The 19569-nt window shown below is 42.6% G+C and overlaps 1 protein-coding gene across 5 annotated transcripts in view; it reads right to left on the reverse strand.

Annotated features, from left to right (window-relative positions):
• The window catches only part of GALK2 (galactokinase 2), a 118761-nt gene that overhangs the window by 9030 nt on the left and 90162 nt on the right, over positions 1-19569 (reverse strand). For all 5 annotated transcript variants that reach the window (XM_036075981.2, XM_078079380.1, XM_078079381.1 and 2 more), the window contains one exon: positions 1182-1383. In XM_036075981.2, coding sequence (XP_035931874.2) covers positions 1182-1383 — 202 coding nt within the window. The remainder of the gene's footprint in view (positions 1-1181; positions 1384-19569) is intronic.

The raw sequence follows: 19569 nt of genomic DNA on the forward strand, positions 1-19569 counted from the left end.
AAATGCCCCTTCACTGCCTTTCATGTGGGATTCAAACTATCCCACTACCTTCCAGGCAAAGACACTTCTTCCTGATTTCTGCACAAATCATCCCACTTCCTCTGATTTCCAGAACTGAACAATATTTGTCCCTTCCATTTACTGGGCCCTTGATACTTTCAGAAAAGAGCACTTTTAATGGAACAAGCTCCGGAAGGCTTTTTGGCAATTAGTGAGCAAACTCTGACGTCAAGAGAAGGATCCTCATCAATGCTATGTTCAAATCTCTCTACAAGTTGGGTTATACATGCCATTTGTGATCACTGGAGCTAGTTGATTTATACTTTTCAAGCTGGGAGTGTAGCAATGAGTGAGGCAAGCCATAGGCGCCAAGTGGTTAATTATATTTTCATGACTAATTGCAGGCAGTTCTGTAACATCTTCTCACAGTGGAAATAACATCTAGCCATTTGAGAGTTCTCCCAATTTCCCTTTCAGTTTTCCCAAGGTCAGTGAGATCCCTTCTGGGTAAAGTGACCATGCTACTGTATCCATTACCCCCCTTCTCTAACAATTATAAGGAAACTGTTGTCAGGCTTTGTGAAAGAGTTTTCCTCTTTACATTTCTGTCTCAACCAACCAGTTATAAAACAGGCTTTCGTCAAATCCTTACTTCTCCAACTTGCCTAACCTAAATCTGGACGGCAGAGGATGCCGGCTTTCCGAGTAACTCCTTCAGCAACCTCCCCTGCCCCCGAATACACTCCAATCAGGTTTGAGGCCCTCTTTCTGTTTTCTCCTTTCTTTTGAGTAAAGCTACCAAACGTAGGATACCAAATAGAAGATGCTGGCAGGGCACCGCTGTAGTGGATACCACTGATGAAAACATGGTGAGAAAGTAACAGCAGCGTCCCCGTCTAAGCAAAGCTCCCCAAAATCTACCGAGTCATCCCAAAACGGAAAGATGGGAAGAACTGATTCCACACCTGGAGCCTCATAAAGCTCTGGAGTCAGATCTCCAATCTTTCTCCCTCAGATACTGAGGAGGGAACAAGTTTAGCTCTGTATACAACACCTCAGGAAGTGAGGCAGGGTCTCCTTTCACTTAGAGGGTTATGAAAATATTGCATTGTTTTCATCCATTTAGACAGTTTCCTTGGCAGCGTCGCCCTGCCGCCGCCCTGCTGCTCTCTCAGCCTCACCGACAGATGTCCACCAGCTGGTCCAGCTCGGGGCAGCTGCACTCGCACAGGTCCCGGCAGCTCGCGTGGCTCTGGTTCATTAACTCCCCCAGCAGCTGGACCGTGTTGTCAGGTGCTTCCTCACATATCTTCTTAAAGCGGAGCACCCGCGCAGCCTCGCTGTACACGTGCTTTGCCCGCTGGTAGGGTTTGAAGATGAGCACTTAGGAAGAAAGGGGACGGGCAACAATTAGAAATATTTACTGGACAACCCAGTGCAAAGAAAAATAGTCATTGAGGACTTCCATGTCTAGCTTCATTATCAACACCTTAGACTTTAAATAGGTCTCTCTTTCACCGAAAGAAACCTTCATAGTCTACATTTGTCTCTTTTCAAGTCAGTTTTACTTTTTTCTTGATACGGGACACAGTGTCAGGAGCACACTTTCTTCCCTTCATTCTGCACACCCAGACGTGTGCACACACGTGCGTGCAAACGAACTCATTCCACAGGGAGGGGAGGTAACGTGTGTTGGGCACTCGCTACACGTCTGGCCCTTTGGAGGCACTGTCTCACGGAGTTCTCAGGGCACTGGGGGGGTGGCAGCATGACCCCTGTTTAACAGACAGCAGACTGAACTCACATGCCTGAGGTCACACATCCAGAAACTGGAGAAGCGGAGTCGCAATCAGGATGTCTGATCCCCGGGCCACATTCTTTCCACTGTGACCCACCAGAAAGGACCACTGAAAATGCTTATGCTGGCAATTCTATTTATAAAAATGTATCCTGCAGATAAGCACAATTACTTATATATGTACACACACACACACACACACACACACACGTACAGCAGCATTATCTATCATAGCAGAAAATAGGAAACAAATGTCTAATAACAGGAAACATTTTAAAAATTAAGCTACCTCCGTTAAAAATGTTACTGCTATTAGAACTCAGATTCTAAGACAATTTACTCATAGGAAATTATTCACTATCAAGTGAAAAAACAAGATACAAAACTGTATGTACAATTGATCCTAATTTTGCATTCACATATATACAATTTATGTAAATTTGAATTTCTAAAACTTTGAAGAAAGCACCAAAACATTAACAGTTATTATTTCTGTGTTACATTATGGGCGATTTTATTTTCTCCTTAACACATTGCTATACTTTCTAGATTATCCACAATGACTCTAACTTCAGTTACAGAAACACGTCCTATTGCAATGGCTTTATCTATAATGCGTACACACTCCCTTGAATAACAACTGGGACCCCCTTACCGTTTTCAGCCTTGCTGAAGTGGCTGAGCTGGTGCTGTGGCCCTGGGGAATTTGTGATTCTATGGAAGCTACCTAGCCTCCTGGAAAGAGCCAGGGCTGCGAATCACAAGGTCTGTCATTTCTTCTCAGCTCTGTGACAATTAGCTGTACCCAGTTGCTACCTCTACACGGTTCTATTTCCCCATCTCTAAAACGAGGTCTAACATTTTATGATTCTATGAAGATCTCCTTCCAAGGCTTCCCCCTTCCCCTATGGTTGTTAGATGTTGTAAAGAGGATGCTCTGACCGTCACCTTCTGTCTGCACCCCCAGTTCTACTCTCAGGAGGCTGACCCATATGATTACACCCCTGGGTTCCCTTGCCGTCTAGACTAGGGAAAGGGAGATCATTGAGAAATGGGAGGGAAGAGAGTAGGTCAGAGGATTTATTCCCCAGCTCCCTCCTTGCAGCAGGTTCTGCCACTCCGCTGGACAATGAACATCCTCTCGAGGTAGCCTTTTCTACATGACTTGATCCTCCAGTGTCGGCCTCCAGGTTTCTCTCCCTAGACTTTTACTACTTTTTCAGAGGTGCTGTCACATTTCACTTAATGAACCAATAAATTTTATTAAAGTTTCAGGTCACATTTTTTCCCCTTCCACAGCACTGTCCAACTCTTGGAGATGGGTAAAAAGGCAGCCATGGCTAGAGGAAGTGAAGCCATTCTTAGGATTTGTGTAAAGTTCAGTAATTACAAGGTTGGGGCTACCTTTCTATAAATAAAAAATTAAAAACAGTCTCAATTCAGTCACATTAGGTATATTAAACTTACAGTTAACTACTGACATCAATGAAATGATGCAAAATTCATATGAATTTTCCTGTTCTCTTTCAAAGAGGCCCTAAATTCAGTCATCAAATCTAGTCAGTTCTTTGGCAACATGCCTTGTAATCATCCCTCCCTTATATCGCCACTGTCATCACCCAGATTTACGCTTTTCTTCCTTTCCCACTTGAACTATTTTGCAGTAGCTTCTAAATTGATATTGCTGTCTTAATCTCTCCTCCCCGCAACCTCCCTTAAGGACAACACTGCCAGACTGAGCTCCTGACACACAGCCGTACTTGCCCCAAACCTTTACTGCCTCGCCAGTGTTTCCCATTATCCAGATTCCTGCCCTCAGCAGGCTCGGTCCCAGCAGGAGGTCTTTCCTCCAGCCAAACTCCCCTACTTAGAGTTACTCAAACACTCCTCGCTTCTCAGGATACTGGTAGCCACACAGAAATCATCTCCTGGCCTTTCTCTCCCTCTCAAAATTTCACCTGTTTCAGTTTAAATTTTTTATGCTCCGAGAAGCCATGATGGCCCCAGCTGGAAACACTCTCTTGACTCTATACTACTCTTGCATATTAAATTTTCCCAGTTGTCATTTAAATTTTAGTTGATTTACACCAGGATCCAAACAAAGCCCACACATTATATTTCATTGTTATATCTAATAAGTCTCTTTTAGTCAAGAATTTACAGTGATTTTTGATAGTCTGGATTCCCAGTGTCATGTATATAAAATACAGGCACATTTTAGGGCCATATCCTGGGATAAAACTCAATATAGTCCATTAGGGACAGTATGTTTTAGTTTTTCTTTAGGATTATATAGTCCTCTAGGATGAAATATTTTCCACTAGGATTAAATATTCTAAAATAGAAACCATCCAGAAAGGTGTTTTATTTTTTTTAAAGATTTTATTTATTTATTTATTTATTTATTTATTTATTTATTTGAGAGAGAGAGAGAGAGAGCACAAGCAGGAGAGGGGCAGAGGGAGAGGGAGAAGCAGACTCTCCGCTGAGCAGGAAGCCCAATGCAGGGCTCGATCCCAGGACCCTAGGATCGTGACCTGAGCCGAAGGCAGGTGCTCAACCAACTGAGCCACCCAGGCGCCCCCAGAGAGATGTTTTATACTAAACCTTAGGACTCGTGTTTTGCTTTGTGACAAGAAACATTCAGAATGCCCCGAGCAGATGATCAGAACTGCACAAACCTGGCACCTTCTCACATCTATTCTCCATTGCAGAGTGTTTCATACAAGGCTTCTGAACAGGAACGTCTACTGAGGCCGGGCCTTCTGAAGGTGCATGACAGACCACCACGGCTCACACTGCCCCCCCGCAACGGTAGTAACTCTGACAACAAGGGAGAGGGCAGAAAGGGCATCTGTTTCCAATTGTGATATAAAAATCTTGCCAAAGGCTACAACAGATTTGGAGACCACCCTTTGGGAGGAAAAGCAGTTCTGTGTTGGCTGGACATCACAAATGCTCTCTGGATCCAGGATTCTGGCATGTTATGTGCTGGCAACTCACCGGGTCTCTTGATATGCAGATACCAAAAAATCCAAGAAAATCTGAAACTTTATCCACAATAGCTTTCTTCCCTGTCCAGTTAACTTTAAAACTGGATGCTCCAACTGTCTATAAGCTCTTACAATCCTTGAGAGCAATTATTATAGTAAAAGATGAAGGAAGTTGTTTGTTACTTGTTCACCACATGCATGATTACTTCCAAGGCAAATTTAAGAATATAACACCAGACACTATTAGTGTCCTATCTATCATGGGAAATTTGAGGCTTCAAAGCAGGATACACCACACAAACTTTGAAAGATTGACTTTCTCCAGTGTGAATCTTGGATAATGACTGAGTCTAATCCTGAAATCATGACACAGATTCTAAGATCTAAATGATCACGACCATAAACATTTAAACTGCAAAAGCCGTTGAATTAATTCACTTGTATAATAATTCTGTTAGCTCTAAACTTCCCCATCCCTCTGATTTCCTGGGCCAGCACACTCACCACAGGGGTTCCTGCCGTAGGCCCTGTGAAAGGAGCTGTTTTGTTGGCCTGGAATGCTCCTCCCCCTGATCTTGACAAGGCTGGCCCCCACTTGTCATTCAAGTCTCAGCTGTCACAGCTTCAAGGAGACCTTTCCTCAACTCCAATCTAGAGTAACTCCCTCACATATATATTCTCCCCATCCTATTTTATTCTCCCAACACTTACTACCATCCCAAATGTCTTGTGTATATATTTGTTCATCGGTTTGTGCTTGTTTCTCACCACTAGAAGGTCAGCCCTGGGAAGCAAGGGCCTTCCTTGTCTACAGAATTTCACTTCTGTATGTTCAGCAGCTGAAACAGGGTCTGGCACACCACAGGGGCTCAATAAGTGTTCACTGAAAGAATGGTCAGTTCCTTGTCTTTGTAGCAAAACTGCACTGAAACTTGGCAAAATAAACAGTTATGGGACAAATGCAATAGAGAAGACCTATTTTGGCAATTTATGCTTACTAGCACCTTCACCAAAAAAGTGGGAAAAGTTGACTAAAAGGTTAAAAGATAATTAGTAAGCTCCCGTGTCCAAAGTGTACCTAATACCCATAACACAGATGACAGAATTGTTTATATTGTGTTTTGCTTCACAGATATAGAAGAAAGGAGGTTTCTAAAACAAACAAGATGTGTTTCAAATAAAAGGGAAGGAAGAGAAATAAATCATCATAATCAGTTAAAATATTTTTTTTAGACAACCTTTGTAACAAAAAGGTGTCTGCTCACTTTTACCTTAAAAGGATGGCCACATAGCTTATGATCAGAACCCATCTCTAATCAATGGATCTAAAAAGGGGAACAGATGATTGGGTCTTTTGCAGTATCTTTAGTGAGAAAGGATGAGAAAGCCTGTGACAGAAGTAACACATTGGGCACCATTTTCCTCATAAAAGCTCTAACAACAGCAGGTCAATAGGAGATGGCGGACATGCCTATTTGATTTCTGAAAGAGCCCCACTGATTTAATTTAATTTTATTTTTTTACTTAAGAGCCTTTTTATTACCTCAGCTTCTACTAAGAGTGATGACAAAAGCCCTGAGTAAGATGGCCACCTAGCGTCAGTCAACCAATAGTTCTTTTTGAGCACCTGCTACGTGCCCCACACCATGCTCCAAATGATAGGAAAGACATGTGAAATAGAAGCCCTGGATATGAACTCAACAACCCAGTTAAACAGAGAAAACAAGCTCTGAGACCACTGGAAAGTGATGAACTGCAGCAGACATCCAAGTGCTAGAAATGCTGAAGGTGCACTAAAGAGGATAGGGTTTGGTGGAAGAAGAACAGTAATGGGAAGGATCAAAGGAGAGCCCGTACCACAGAGCTTCCTTGCCACAAAGAAAGGATGACCAAAGGCCTGAGCTGGGAATAGGCAGAGTGTGTTTACAGACCCGAAGAAAGCAAACTGACCAGGACCTGGGGCAGTCTCTCGAGGAGGCTGTCCTCACACCTGAAGTTTTAACATCCTTTGCTACACATGCTACACAAAGGTTGCAAACTAACAACCCATGGTCCACACCCAGCCACAGTGATGCCTTCTTGACCCACATACTGTTTTCTAAACTGAGAATTTTTATATATGAATCCAGATTTCTGTTTTCCCTTGAAAAATTGAAATCTGGCAGCACTGAACCTATATTCTTGCACAAAGGCTGCTGACTGGAGCTGAGGAGCAGCTACCCCTTTTAGACAGAACGCACACACTTTATTTCCACATAGTTCCCTCCATTCCCAATTATCTGACACTCAGCCCACCTCACTAGTTTGCATGGCTGCCTGGTCCCTGTAGGCATCTGCATGTGGGACTCTTTTTCCATAAAACTCTCTATTATAGGAATTCTTGGCTAGAGAGGGAAGAGTGGGCAAACCAAGTGGGTCATCATGCCATAATGAGCCACTGTTACTAACAAATACCACCCCCCCATGTGCACTGACAACTCCATATTGAACTAAACTCTGTGTTCTAGTAACTTCTACTGTTAGTTCTGCTCCCCAGAGATATGTAAACACAGACAGCCCTTGAGAGATCTGAAGAAAGCTCTCATGTCTTATGTTTTTTCACACATTGATGAGGGTACAGTTTTCTTTCTTAAAACTGAGGGAACACTAATGAATAAGATGAGCTCTTTACCCTCAAGAAGTAATAGTTTAACAAACATTACTATTCCCAAATGTTGGTGAGGATGTGGAGAAACAGGTGCCCTTGCACACTGTTGGTGGGAATGCAAAATGTGCAGCCCCCATGGAAAACAGTACAGAGGTTCTTCAAAAAATTTAATTTATTTAAAATAAATTAAAAATAGAACTACTGTATGATCCAGCAATCCCACTTTTGGGTATACGTCCAAAAAAACTGAAATCAGGATCTCAAAGAGATACTAGCACTGCTATGTTCATTGCAGCCCTATTCACAATAGCTAAGATGTAGAAGCAAACTAAATGTCCACCAGTGGATGAAGGGGTTAAAAAAATGTAGTATATACATATAAAAGAATATTATTCAGCCTTAAAAATGAAGAAAATTCTGTAATATAGAACAACATGAATGGACCTTGAGGATATTATGCTAAATGAAATAAGCCAACAAAAGAAAGACAAGTACTACATGATTCCACTTACAGGAAGTAGCTAAAGTCATTAAATTCACAAAATCAAAGGCTGGAATAGTAGTTACCAGGGGCCAGGGGAAGGGGAAATGGGGACTTACTAATCAACAGACATGAAGTTTCAGCTAAATAAGATGATTATCAAGTAAGATGTACAACAACGTACCCATAGTCAACAATAATACACACTTAAAATGTGTTAAGAGGCTAAATCTCATGTTAACTGTTCTTACCACAGTGAAAAATAAATGAAAATAAATTTTTTAAAAAATTTAAATAAAAAAGACATAATTGTTTACTAGACAGAAATCACTAAATAAGGACAATAAAGGCAATAGATGCTAAGGCAGCTCCTCAGAGCTAACATGGAGGAACGACGCCAAGAGATTGTCTTGATCTGGGTTGACCTGAAAGCAGAGGCTGAGACAAAGCCTTGGGTGCAGGTAACAGAAATCTAGGAAGCAGGAGCAGAGGAGTAAGGAAAGGGAGACAGGAAAGAAGAAAGGCCAATAGAGGGTGCAGAACAGGCCACCACTGTGGACAACTGGGGGCCCAGTTGCTCAGAAGCCTCTCTGAAGAACCATGAAGGTGCCTCAGAATAGGCCCATCAGCAGTTGGGAAGCCTGAGGCATTTATCCACAGACATGCCCACTGTTGCCCCCAAATGGGGTTAACTTCTCCATAAAGATGTGCCTGGGCAGCACAGCTACCTTCAGTGACTTTGGAGAATGCCCCAAGCTGACGAAGACATGCTCACACCAGCTGCTAACATGACATGGGCTGCTGGCAAAGCTGGAATCAGGTGAGCCAAGGCGATGGAGCACAGAGATTATGACCTTCACAGAAGAGGTGAAGCTGGCTGAATTTAAAAGATGAGTTGGTCCCCAGAAAACCAACGAAAAGGTGGGGTAAAGAGCAAAGAAAAGCACTGGGAACTTAAGGCAGAAGGAACATCACGAGCAAAGACATGGAGATTAAAAAACATGAGGTGCTTTTAGAGAATTCTAAATTCTTAGATGTGACTTGCATAGAACCTGGACAAAGAGCAGAAGCAACAGGAAACACAATGAAAGAGAAAATTGAAGCAGTAGACAGAGGCCAGATCATCAAAGTTTTGTACATTATCCTAAGTAAGGTATTTAAATTAAAGGTATTTAAATTTAAAGGTATCCTGCAGATAAGTGGTTCTTGGCCTTTTTAGAGTTAGAGAAACTTTCGAGAATCAAATAAAAGCTAGAGACCCTCCCCCCATCTGAATGCACAAATATCCAAAATTCTACATATAGTACAACATATACACAAGATGCGATAAAGCTATCCTTGGATCCAGGTTTAAAATTCCAGCTAGAAATAAGAAACCATTACAGGCTTTTAGCAATTATGTCAGTCAGGATTCTTGTTTGTAAACAACAGAAACCGACATGGACTAACTTAATCAAAAAAGGAATTTATTTTAAAGATATTAGGGAGCTCACAAAATCTATTAGAATTACAAGAATTCCATATACTTATTCTCTGTTAGAATACAAGAAGACCAGGCACAAATGAGTCAGAAGCCAAGGGAAGCGGGCAGCGAAGAACATTGTCATGGTCACTTCACAAGTCTAGATATGACATCAGACTCGAGATACCTTATCAACAGACCCTGTGCCTAGTAGACTCAAACCCCCAGATATAAGCACAGGAGGAACCTAAGGCCCTTTGCTCACACCCAGGTGACAAGCAACCTGGAAGAGGCAAATTTGACCCTTCAGCTTCTACCATAGGAACCAAGGCCCACCCTCTCATCAACATGCACACAGCAGATTTCCCTAGGAAAGGGGCCTGGATGCTAGGTAGCCAAAACCATGGCACCCACCCCCAGCAGCAGTGAAATCCCGTGACTCTATTAGCAGTGATGTTTTCTCCTCTCCAGACCAACCATCCAGCTCTCCCCACATGACTGGATTTCAAGTCTCCCTCACTGATTATTCCTTCTACAAGGGTGGTTCCACCAGTGTGTCCTAGGAGTCCATCTGAGGAGTACAGAGTACAGTTAGACCATCGTCTTCCTCATCCTCAATACACAGAGTTTCTTCGTGTAGCCTCATACTACCAAACTGCATAAAGGTTGTGTGGATATGGAAGAATGCAAAGCGCTGGTCTTCAGCTAGCAAGCTCAAAAATGATAACTATTTGGGGTATCAGGCTTGGGTAAAAACTTCACCTCAGCCTAATTAATCAAAACAAAATAAATAAATATGCTGGTCTGGAAGAACTGGAAATCCTTCTCATGTATGTATATAATTAATCTTTCTGAGACTCTCATACCCCAAAATACTTCCCCGGTGTTTGGGTGAGGGGCTAAAAGCAGTCAAGTCTTTAGTTGCCTTTGCACCCCCATGAAGCTGCATGCTACTGGCCAATTTCTCTTCAAAACAAAAGGCTCCACTGGGCTAACCCAAGAGTTGTTTTCCAAGAACAGCAACCCAGAGGTGGATGGGGAAAACCACTTCAGAATCTACTCTGGAGTCCTCTGTTTTCCTATGCAGCAAAGTTATAAGTCCCTGCTCTGAGGCATAGAATCTCGGGACTATTTAAGCGGTAGAATGGAAAAACACTATATATTCCTCATTGAAATTGGACTGTGGTTTCAAATTTATTTTCCTAATAATATTTTTCAGAAATGTGACATTTCTGAAATGGTCAAACCCACAAAAAATGAACTGTTGTTTTCAGCCACATTAGCATCCCATTCCCAAACACTAAATTAAATCAGCATTTTACTTTTAAGAGGAAAAAAATCTTTACCTGCTCTTAGAAGCAAAACCACAGATGGAAAAAAAAAAAAAATACATATATATATATATATATATATATATATATATATATATGCACTTTCAACACAAACCACATTAATCCATGGAAAACTACATTCTAAGAGTCATTTGTGAATATTTTCAAATCCACAGCATAATGCCATTTTGTCTGTGGAGAGTCAGGGCATCCCACATGTTTACAACCTCCCTTGCTCAGATTTCCAAGAGCGGTGAGAGCCAGCATTGTCTGTGTCACAATAAACTCTACTCCTCTGGTCTTGAAACCTTTGTATCACTCGCTGTTGTCACCCTCACCTGCACTTTATACTCTGGCGACACACAAAGCCCCTGTTAACTCCGGGGCCATTCAGATGAAAAGACAGAGCCCATCACTCCCTAATCACTGTGCTCCCTTCTAATTACAGTTATCACACACTGCTTTAGGAGGGCAAGGGCTGTGCTGTCTTCATCTTTATAGCAGTGAAGAACACTGTCACGGTCACTTTACAAGTCTAGGTATGACATCAGACTCAAAATACCTTATCAACAGACCCTGTGCCTAGTAGACTCAAAGCCCCAGACATAAGCACATGCCAGGACCCCAGGAGGAAACTAAGGCCCTTGCTCACACCCAGGTGACAAGAGACTTGGGAGAGGCAAATCTGACCCTCCAGCTTCTACCATAGGAAGCAAAGCCCACTCTCTCATCAACATGCACACAGCAGATTTCCCTAGGAAAGGGGCCTGGATGCTAGGTCACCAAAACTATGGCACCCACCCCCAGTAGCAGTGAAATCCCGTGACTCTATTAGCAGGGACGTTTTCTCCTCTCCAGACCCTAGAACCTAATAAAGATCCTTGAATGTAACAATAAATTCTCAATAATTCTCAACTAATTCTCAATAAATGTCAACTTCTTGCTCCCATCCCATCAGCAAAGGAAGAATCTAAAGCTGCTCCTGGATGAGCCGCATTTTTCTTTCCCTCTCTTTCTTGAGGAAACTACTTTCCCATGAATTTCCCAGAACTTCCCTAAAACTTTGTTCTTGGAAAAAGTGAAAGGACTGGACAATTTCAGGTCATTTGAAAAGGAGCCTAGGGAGTTGGGAAGGAGTCTTGGTCAATGCAGAGCTGAATGAAGGACTATGGAAAACAAGGGTCACACTTGCCTAGAGTTGGCCTGTCCTAATATTTTAGCATAAATGGGAATGAGCTCTTGTCTTTGCTTTCTTCTATTAATTGAATTATGGGGGGTGGGGAATGTAAAGGAGCAAAAAGGATGAGGAGAGGCAAAGGGAAACTCAGTGTTTATCTGAGAAATAAGTAGTATATTTTCATCGGAACACTTCAGGATTTATTTTATTGTTGCCTTCCCACAAAACGCTGAATAAAGAAGACCAGGAGCCTGCCGGCCTTACTGATCACTAATACGCAGTCCCTAGCACAGTGCTTGGATAGTTGCCCTTCAACTGAGTACTTACTGAATAAAGGAATAAAAATTGACTCCTATTTACTTATATTACTCATTTATTTGCCATTATGATCAAAAGATTGGAGTTTATGACAATAGATTAAGCAAGTGAGAAGCTATGTCATCTGCCATGCAAGGCCCACCTCGCTTGCCAGGGCTGCTGGCTAGAGTTTGCTTTGGAAAGGGATGCACTAGCGCAGACCAGGAAGGTGGCCTGGGCACGGCACAAGAGGGGAGAGTGAGAGAGCTCTGACGCAGGCTAAATGGGACCCTCCCCTTAATTTCCTCATGGCAAGTACTGAAGACAGTAGACCCACACTACACCTAGACTTTCCAAAATGCAGTGTGATATGAGGGAAGAGAAAAAGGGCGCACTGTCAGGAACATCTCATGAGATGTTCCTATTCTCACGGTGCTGACAACATAACCGGTCATATCCTGCAGAGACCGATGAGGACCTGCTATTTCACGGAAGCCCGTGATTACGCATGTGTTTATGTAGCCCCCCGGGGACCGTGAATGCACACAGGCATGAGTTGGTTTATGGTCTCTCTGTGTTCGTGTTTATGTGCTTGTCCATAAACCAGCTCTGTGTACACATCAGTCTCTCTCCCATTATCAGATTCTTTTTCCCTTTTTCTTTGTCTGAGGGCTCCCTTTTGAATTGCATCCTCTCTGCTCCCTTTCCCCTATTGGACTAAAATACAGAAATGAAGTATATACCTTGCTATTTTGTGTTAATTGAGTAGAATTTTATCTTCCTTGTTCTTAGAACATTTTAAAGTTTCTCAGTAAAAGACTAAATGTTACTGCTATTCCTAGGGAGGTGGTCCCTGGTCTTTTTCGCGCATCAATAACCCTTGATAGAATTAAGGCTTCCCAGCGGCACTAACGGGCTGCAGGTGCTCATTCTTGGGTCTCTCCCACCCCATTCCTGCCTAAAGACAATATGAAGAACCATCTTCCTCAAGCGTTTTCTAAAAAAAAAGAACTATGCAATGTCTCTGCCTTTGAACAGAAAGTGGTGCCATGTCATGTTTTCATCAGGAAACCTGCAACACGAATGAAGATTGATCGAGATCTCATGAGGCTAAAACTGTGAAGGTCTAGTCAGATACAATGGGTCATCATTTTGTTGTCATTACTATTAAAATTTGGCAATAACCTTCTCAAAGTCCCTACCTAGATCCATACCTGGTTACTTCTCCTGACTTGTGTGGAAACAAACTGGACACAAATTCATGTGGAGAGGGAGAAGTACACAGTTTCTAATTTAGAAATTCTTATTAGGAAATTTCCTTCCACCTGAAGCTAGGTGCTTTGAAAAATAACAAAGGCATAGGAAGTGAACAACTAATAGCAAACAAAAGACGTTTTCCTGGACCATACCCTAAGACTCTACAAAAAGAGTCTCCTGAAAAGAGTCTGTGTGAACTCCACAAGACAAGGGAGAAAGTGACAAACCAAGAACTAGGAAGGATTTCAGCAAAATGCAGATAAAATGCCAGTATGAGAGAAATGTTCAACATAAAGAGAGATCACAGTATGTCTAATTTTTAAGTGAAAATACTTGGAATTTGGTCAAGAACAACATTCATTGTCCCAGATGTCTGGAAAGAAATGCCAGCTTCATAATTTTACATGAGAAAGTAAATTGGCTCTCATCACTTAGATTTGATAGGATGAAACTCATAGCTACACAGCACAGGGAAGTGTGGGTGTCATTAGGACTGTTGCCAAAATGTTCCCCATGCTCCTTACACATGTTAAAACACACTGCACTTCCCCATCCCCGCTAAAGTTCTTCACGTCCACATGACTTGCTTGAGCCAACGAAATGAGAGTAGGAGTGATGGTGTCACTCCATACAGGATGTTAAAAGCCAGTGAGTGATTAGCAATATTCCCCTCCTCTGGCCACAGGAATTATGGACAAATATATTGAGATAGAGCCCTCCCCGCCAAGCCTGGGTCCCTGTATGTCGCAGATGAACAGACTCCTTCCTCTGCTGCCTTGTGTTGAATATGCAGAGTGGGCATACTTGTCGGGGGTCAAGCCACTGAGACTTTGGTCTTGTTACTAAAGCATAATCAGCTTGAACACACTGACATAGGAGATAATCACTTTGACCAAAATAAACAGATTTAACTATAAGAAAAGCAGCTTTGTATGTAAAGAAAATATTTACTTTCATGGAAACTTAAAACCATGAAAATGAAAGCAAAAAAAACGAAAAAGTAAAAAGAGGAGCGGCAAGATTCTGTCCTCTTAGGTAGATGAAGACTATAGAAGGTGTTTTCCGAATCCAAACCAGCAAAGGAGCAACACGTTCCACAGTGAGAGGTTGCTGTCCTCCTATCCACAGAAGCCTCATTCTACTCAAAACAGAGGGTCTAGTAAAGTCATGGCTGACCCTCTGATGATTTCACCTGTCAGAAGGCAGAGATACATCCATGATAAATTCAAGCAAAAGGAATACTGAGTAATGTCAAGTCACGTATCCTAGACTTAAGAAAAACAGATATTTAAAAGTTTATAAATTGTCTTTTTCCTTTCTCCTCCTTCCTCTCCCTTCCCTTGAGGCAGCCAAGAATGGCATGGCCAGCAAAACCAGGGTCAAAAAGGCATATGGGCTGAGGAAGTAGCCAGGAACTTCAAGGTCAGGGCCAAGGAGGCTGGCAGGGCTGGGACCAAGGTGGTGGTCAGGGCTGAGCAGCCCAGGGGCACCAGCAATGCCAAGGCCAAGGAGGCAGCTGGGGTGAAGGAGGAAGCTGGCAGGGCCAGGAAACCAGGTAGTTACAGGAGAAACAAGCAAATTTAAAAATATATTAGGAAAGATGAAAGGCATTTATTTTGATGCCTCAGTGGTCTAAGCAGGGACACCAGGTGCCACTGCAGCTCATGTACCTTATCACTTCTCTGCCAGCTCACTTCACCAGCGTAGAGCAACAGCTCGGTCCACAGCGCCCCCGCCCCGATCCCACTGACCCTTCTTTCAGCTTCTCTGCCTCTTGGGCCAGGTACATGTTTAGCTTCCCCTGCAGGACACCGGTATCATCAAAGTTGCAGGCCCGGAGATGGTGAGAGTTTGAGTCCTGTTCCTGGCCCTCCTCATGGGTTCCTGCTTGTCCTTGCTGCCCCCCACTTCACATCAATCATCACTGCCTAACTGTTTCCTGTCGACTTCAGGTTCCAGCACTGGATGCCAAGATAGAGCCTTATGTACTGTTTACACAGCTCACACAATTGCACGTGGTCAAATCTAAGTAATAAATGCCTTTCTCTGATAAAAGCCTAATACAGCCCCACATCAGTGGTTAAGAGGGAGGGCATACATAGAGGGAGGGCTCTGGAGTCACTGCATGGGTTTGAATCCCAACTCTGCCACTTTTAGCTGTGTGACTTTGGGCAAGTTACTAAATTGTTCTGTGCCTCCATTTCCTCATCTGTAAAACAGCAAAATATTGGAACCTACCATATGGATGTTCCTAGCAGCAAAATCATCTGAAGCCAGTCTTTATCCCTTATGTTCCTCTAAACTAAATCTATGTAGCCTGTGCTCTATTTCACTTACAGAGATTTCAAATGTTTTAAGGAAAGTCCGTGTGTGAATTCAAAGACCACTGTCAAAAACACTGAGATGCAAGACAGAATGTTCTGTTGGCCGCAGAACATTGGTATCACTCTTTGTTTATAGAATGAAAAAGGAATATTCAGCATTATTAACAGTTATGTCAGTGAGCACAAGCCTAATTAGTATTGTAATGGAAAATGCATTTGCCTTTCTCTTTTAAACAGATTTTCAAACAAACAAAAACAACATCTATCAAAAAGTTCTTTGTTCCCCAGAACGCTGCCTAATTTGGGGAGCTTGACTGTCATATCTCAAGAGTAGGAACAGGTTAGGAGGGTGGGGAGAATGACATAAAGGAACAGTGAATGTATCAATATTTGAATGTGTGTGTTCAAAGGTGTTTACACCAGTTTAGCGCCTGGAAAAGGACTATTTCATGCAGGTACTCTAAACATGAGGACAAGTACAGCAAATGTTTTAAAACACTTAGAACAGTGAGTGCTTACACCATAGTAAGCACTCAATGTTAGATGTTAGTACCATTATTACTATTAATATAGAATGAACAGATTTTTTTTAAAGCTAGATACTCAGCCCTGACCACCACCCTTTACTTAGACTTTGAGTGCGTTCTTGAATTGGCCTCCTACCCATTACTTCTCTATATGGATAGAAGAAAATTAATTTAACTCATTTATTCATTCAGCAAACATGTGCTAGTCATTGCAGGAATACAGAGGTGCACGAAACAGGGATCCTGTTGCAAGGATACAAATCCTGGGGGAAGATGGTGCCTGTGGCTCATGTTTAGTTGCTGTGACTCTGTCCGGGTTTATTTCTAGGAAATGCCACTGTAGTAACTACTGTATGCGAGTCTCATGGGAGGCTGTAAAACTTGTTTCCAGCTTGCTTTCATAGGTGTAGGTCACCAGAGTCCATGGGTCCACTGTTGTCAGGAAGGCAGATGTCCCCTGCCTCCTCTTCCACACCACGTATGGTCTCCCTGAAGCTAAGGGCTTGTACGCAAGGATGACCTTCCTAGAGATAGGAAAACACTCGTCTTCAACAAAGAGGACCAGAGTGTCTGACAGAGGTCAGTGTTTAGTCTCACTGATCTAACTCTCTACCACACTACGTCCTCTCCTGCCAGCCATGCCCAAATCACAGTAACTCGAGAAACCTGGGGAACTCAAGGGTTTAAAGGTACAGAATATGAAGAGGTGGTCAAGTTCATAGATTCATCCTGGGCCTGTCTCAGTTCAAGATGGCCAAATGTATTTAAGACTACTGCAGGGGTCAGCTCCTCCTGAAAACGTACCTTCAGAATTTGTTTCATTTTAGCTCTTTTAACAGTCTCACACAAGAGACTGGATGAATGAAAATTCCAGAATTCTCCTGCTCTTGTGGCTCCAGGGTGGCTCAGGAGCCATTATTAGCCTTGTGGGATAAGGGGGAGGTTCTGAGCTCTAACCTACCCATCAGTGGCACAGTCACTGGTCAGTACATAACACATATCACTGTAACTGTAATCCTGTAACTCTCTGACCTCACTTTCTTCACCTATGAAACGAAGATAACCATGTGACCCAGAGTTGTTGTGAGATTCCAACTATATCATGTGAGTGAAGAGTAATACGTAAACCATAAAGCAAATAACAAGTTTTTTGTTGCTTTTTTTACTCTAGATGTCTTCCTAAAGAGCAGTCCATGTCAGTGCCCTGTGCTTGCTCAAAGGCCTGATTATTGCTCATGACTTTGGAAATCACAGGATCCAAACAAATTAGTCAGCAACTGGGCAGCACTTTGTCAGCATATGGTCCCAGGCGATTACTAATCTAAGCAATGAGATTCGTTTTCCAGCCCAGCACAGTGCATCTGAGCAGCAGGGCCACCCCTGAGCCAGCCGTATGCGCCCACCTCTCCTGGTTCTGACCATAGCTTCATCTTTTCCCTCTTGGTTCACACCTTAGGAGACACCCCCCCACCTCAAATCAGCCTGGCCCCCGAGCCTCTAGAAACCCACACATCATATCACACCCTTAGACTCTTCCTACCTGTAGGCAAGGCCTCACAAATAACACTTAAATTACTCTTAGCCAGTTCCTAGTGATGGACTGTAGCCATTCTAAACAACGTTTAAAGGATTTAAGGATTTTCCTTTGTGTGTTTAATTTTAATGGCCTCTGAGCATTTCCAAATCTAACTATTAGAAATTTGGAAAGAGGAAACAACAATTGTATGTGTACATGAGGCTTTGGAAGTCTGGCTGGCTTAGCAAAGGCTGCGAGCCATAGTTTGATTGTAAACATCTCTCCTTGCACTGTCACCTCACGGTGCACATCTCCCAAATCACACTCATAACTAGATAAAGAAAGCAACTTTGGCTGAAAGAGAACATTGGATTCCACATCCCTTTGAGAAAGGAATGGCTCTCCCTGATGAGAAAAATGAGTTGTAGTCAACACTGAATATGTTAAAGCGTATGCACCTGAAATGAAGGCGGAGGCACGCTCCAGAGTCCTCTGCTGGGGGCATATGACGTCTCTGCACCCCTCATATAATCTAAGTGCAGCACCACATTTAGTACGAATCTCATCTTCTAAAGGGTTAAGAGAAACGTTTGCTTAAGTTCTTGGACCAACCAAAGCACAAACTCAGAAGGAACAAGGACAAGATACAATAGGATCTTGATCCCTAAAGTGAAAGATGAGTGCCAAGAGAATTCAGCTGGAAATTTGGCTGGAGTTAGATGGCTAGATTCAGAAAGTATATCAAGTGACACTAATCTAGGAGATTCTAGAACCCCACAGACTGATTTATGTTCATAGTTGTTTTTGTTTTTTTTTTTTAACTTACTAATTCCAATAGCAAAAGAGGAAGAAACCCTTTGAGGATGGCAGAATTACAAAATGGATTCATTCATTCAACATAGATTTATTGAGTACAAATAAAACATAAGTAAATTATAGAAAGCATTGCAAGTAGGCCAGTAGGGTAGTTATTTTAGATGAAGGGGTAAGATGAAGCATGTATCGTTTTTATAAAAATAATGAAATCATTATTCTTTGGGGGAAAAACCTTAAATATATACATAAACAGCAATGCATGTACTATGATAAGGAAAGTATCTTTTGTGTTTTCCAAGGTTTTCTGGTAAGTTAACTTGTTTTTTTTAATGCTAAACAAAAAAAATGAGAGGTTGGAAAGACGGGCAGATGCAGAGAAAAAGGAACATGGATACAGAGAAAGAGAACAAGCTGTGGATTGAGATGGATATGGAAAAGATAAGAATTATATTGAGCTTTTAAGATAGACAGGAACTGCATTTCAGAAAAGAGGAAAAGGGCAGTGATGTTTAGGATTAAAGGTCCAGAGGCAAGACCAAGATGCAATTAGTAAGTGGAATGGTTCAGCCCAGACGACACTGTCCAAGTGGACATGTATGGACTCAAAAGGGAGCCAGAACAGCAAAGAGTTAGGCCAAACTGAGGAGAAAGTTAACACCCACGTTAAGCAGCTTAGGCAATGCACTGAACTGAAACGGGGCCCTGAGGCTGGCCTTCACAAGCTCCCAACCCAACTCCACCTCCAAAGGCAACTGGATCTTAGCTAGATGTCCCTGCTCCCCAGTGCTGACTGCCCACAGACAGACAACCTTTCCTTCTAAGAAGAGAAGTCACCCCAGGGCCCCATTGCGCACCTCCGCCCTTTACCTTCATCTCAGGGATCTGATGTTACCAGTGTGAAAACAACATTGCTTGAAAGCAGGAGGCAAACAGACACAAGTTT

This window comes from Halichoerus grypus, chromosome 8 (genome assembly GCF_964656455.1).
Source record: "Halichoerus grypus chromosome 8, mHalGry1.hap1.1, whole genome shotgun sequence".
NCBI lineage: Eukaryota > Metazoa > Chordata > Mammalia > Carnivora > Phocidae > Halichoerus > Halichoerus grypus.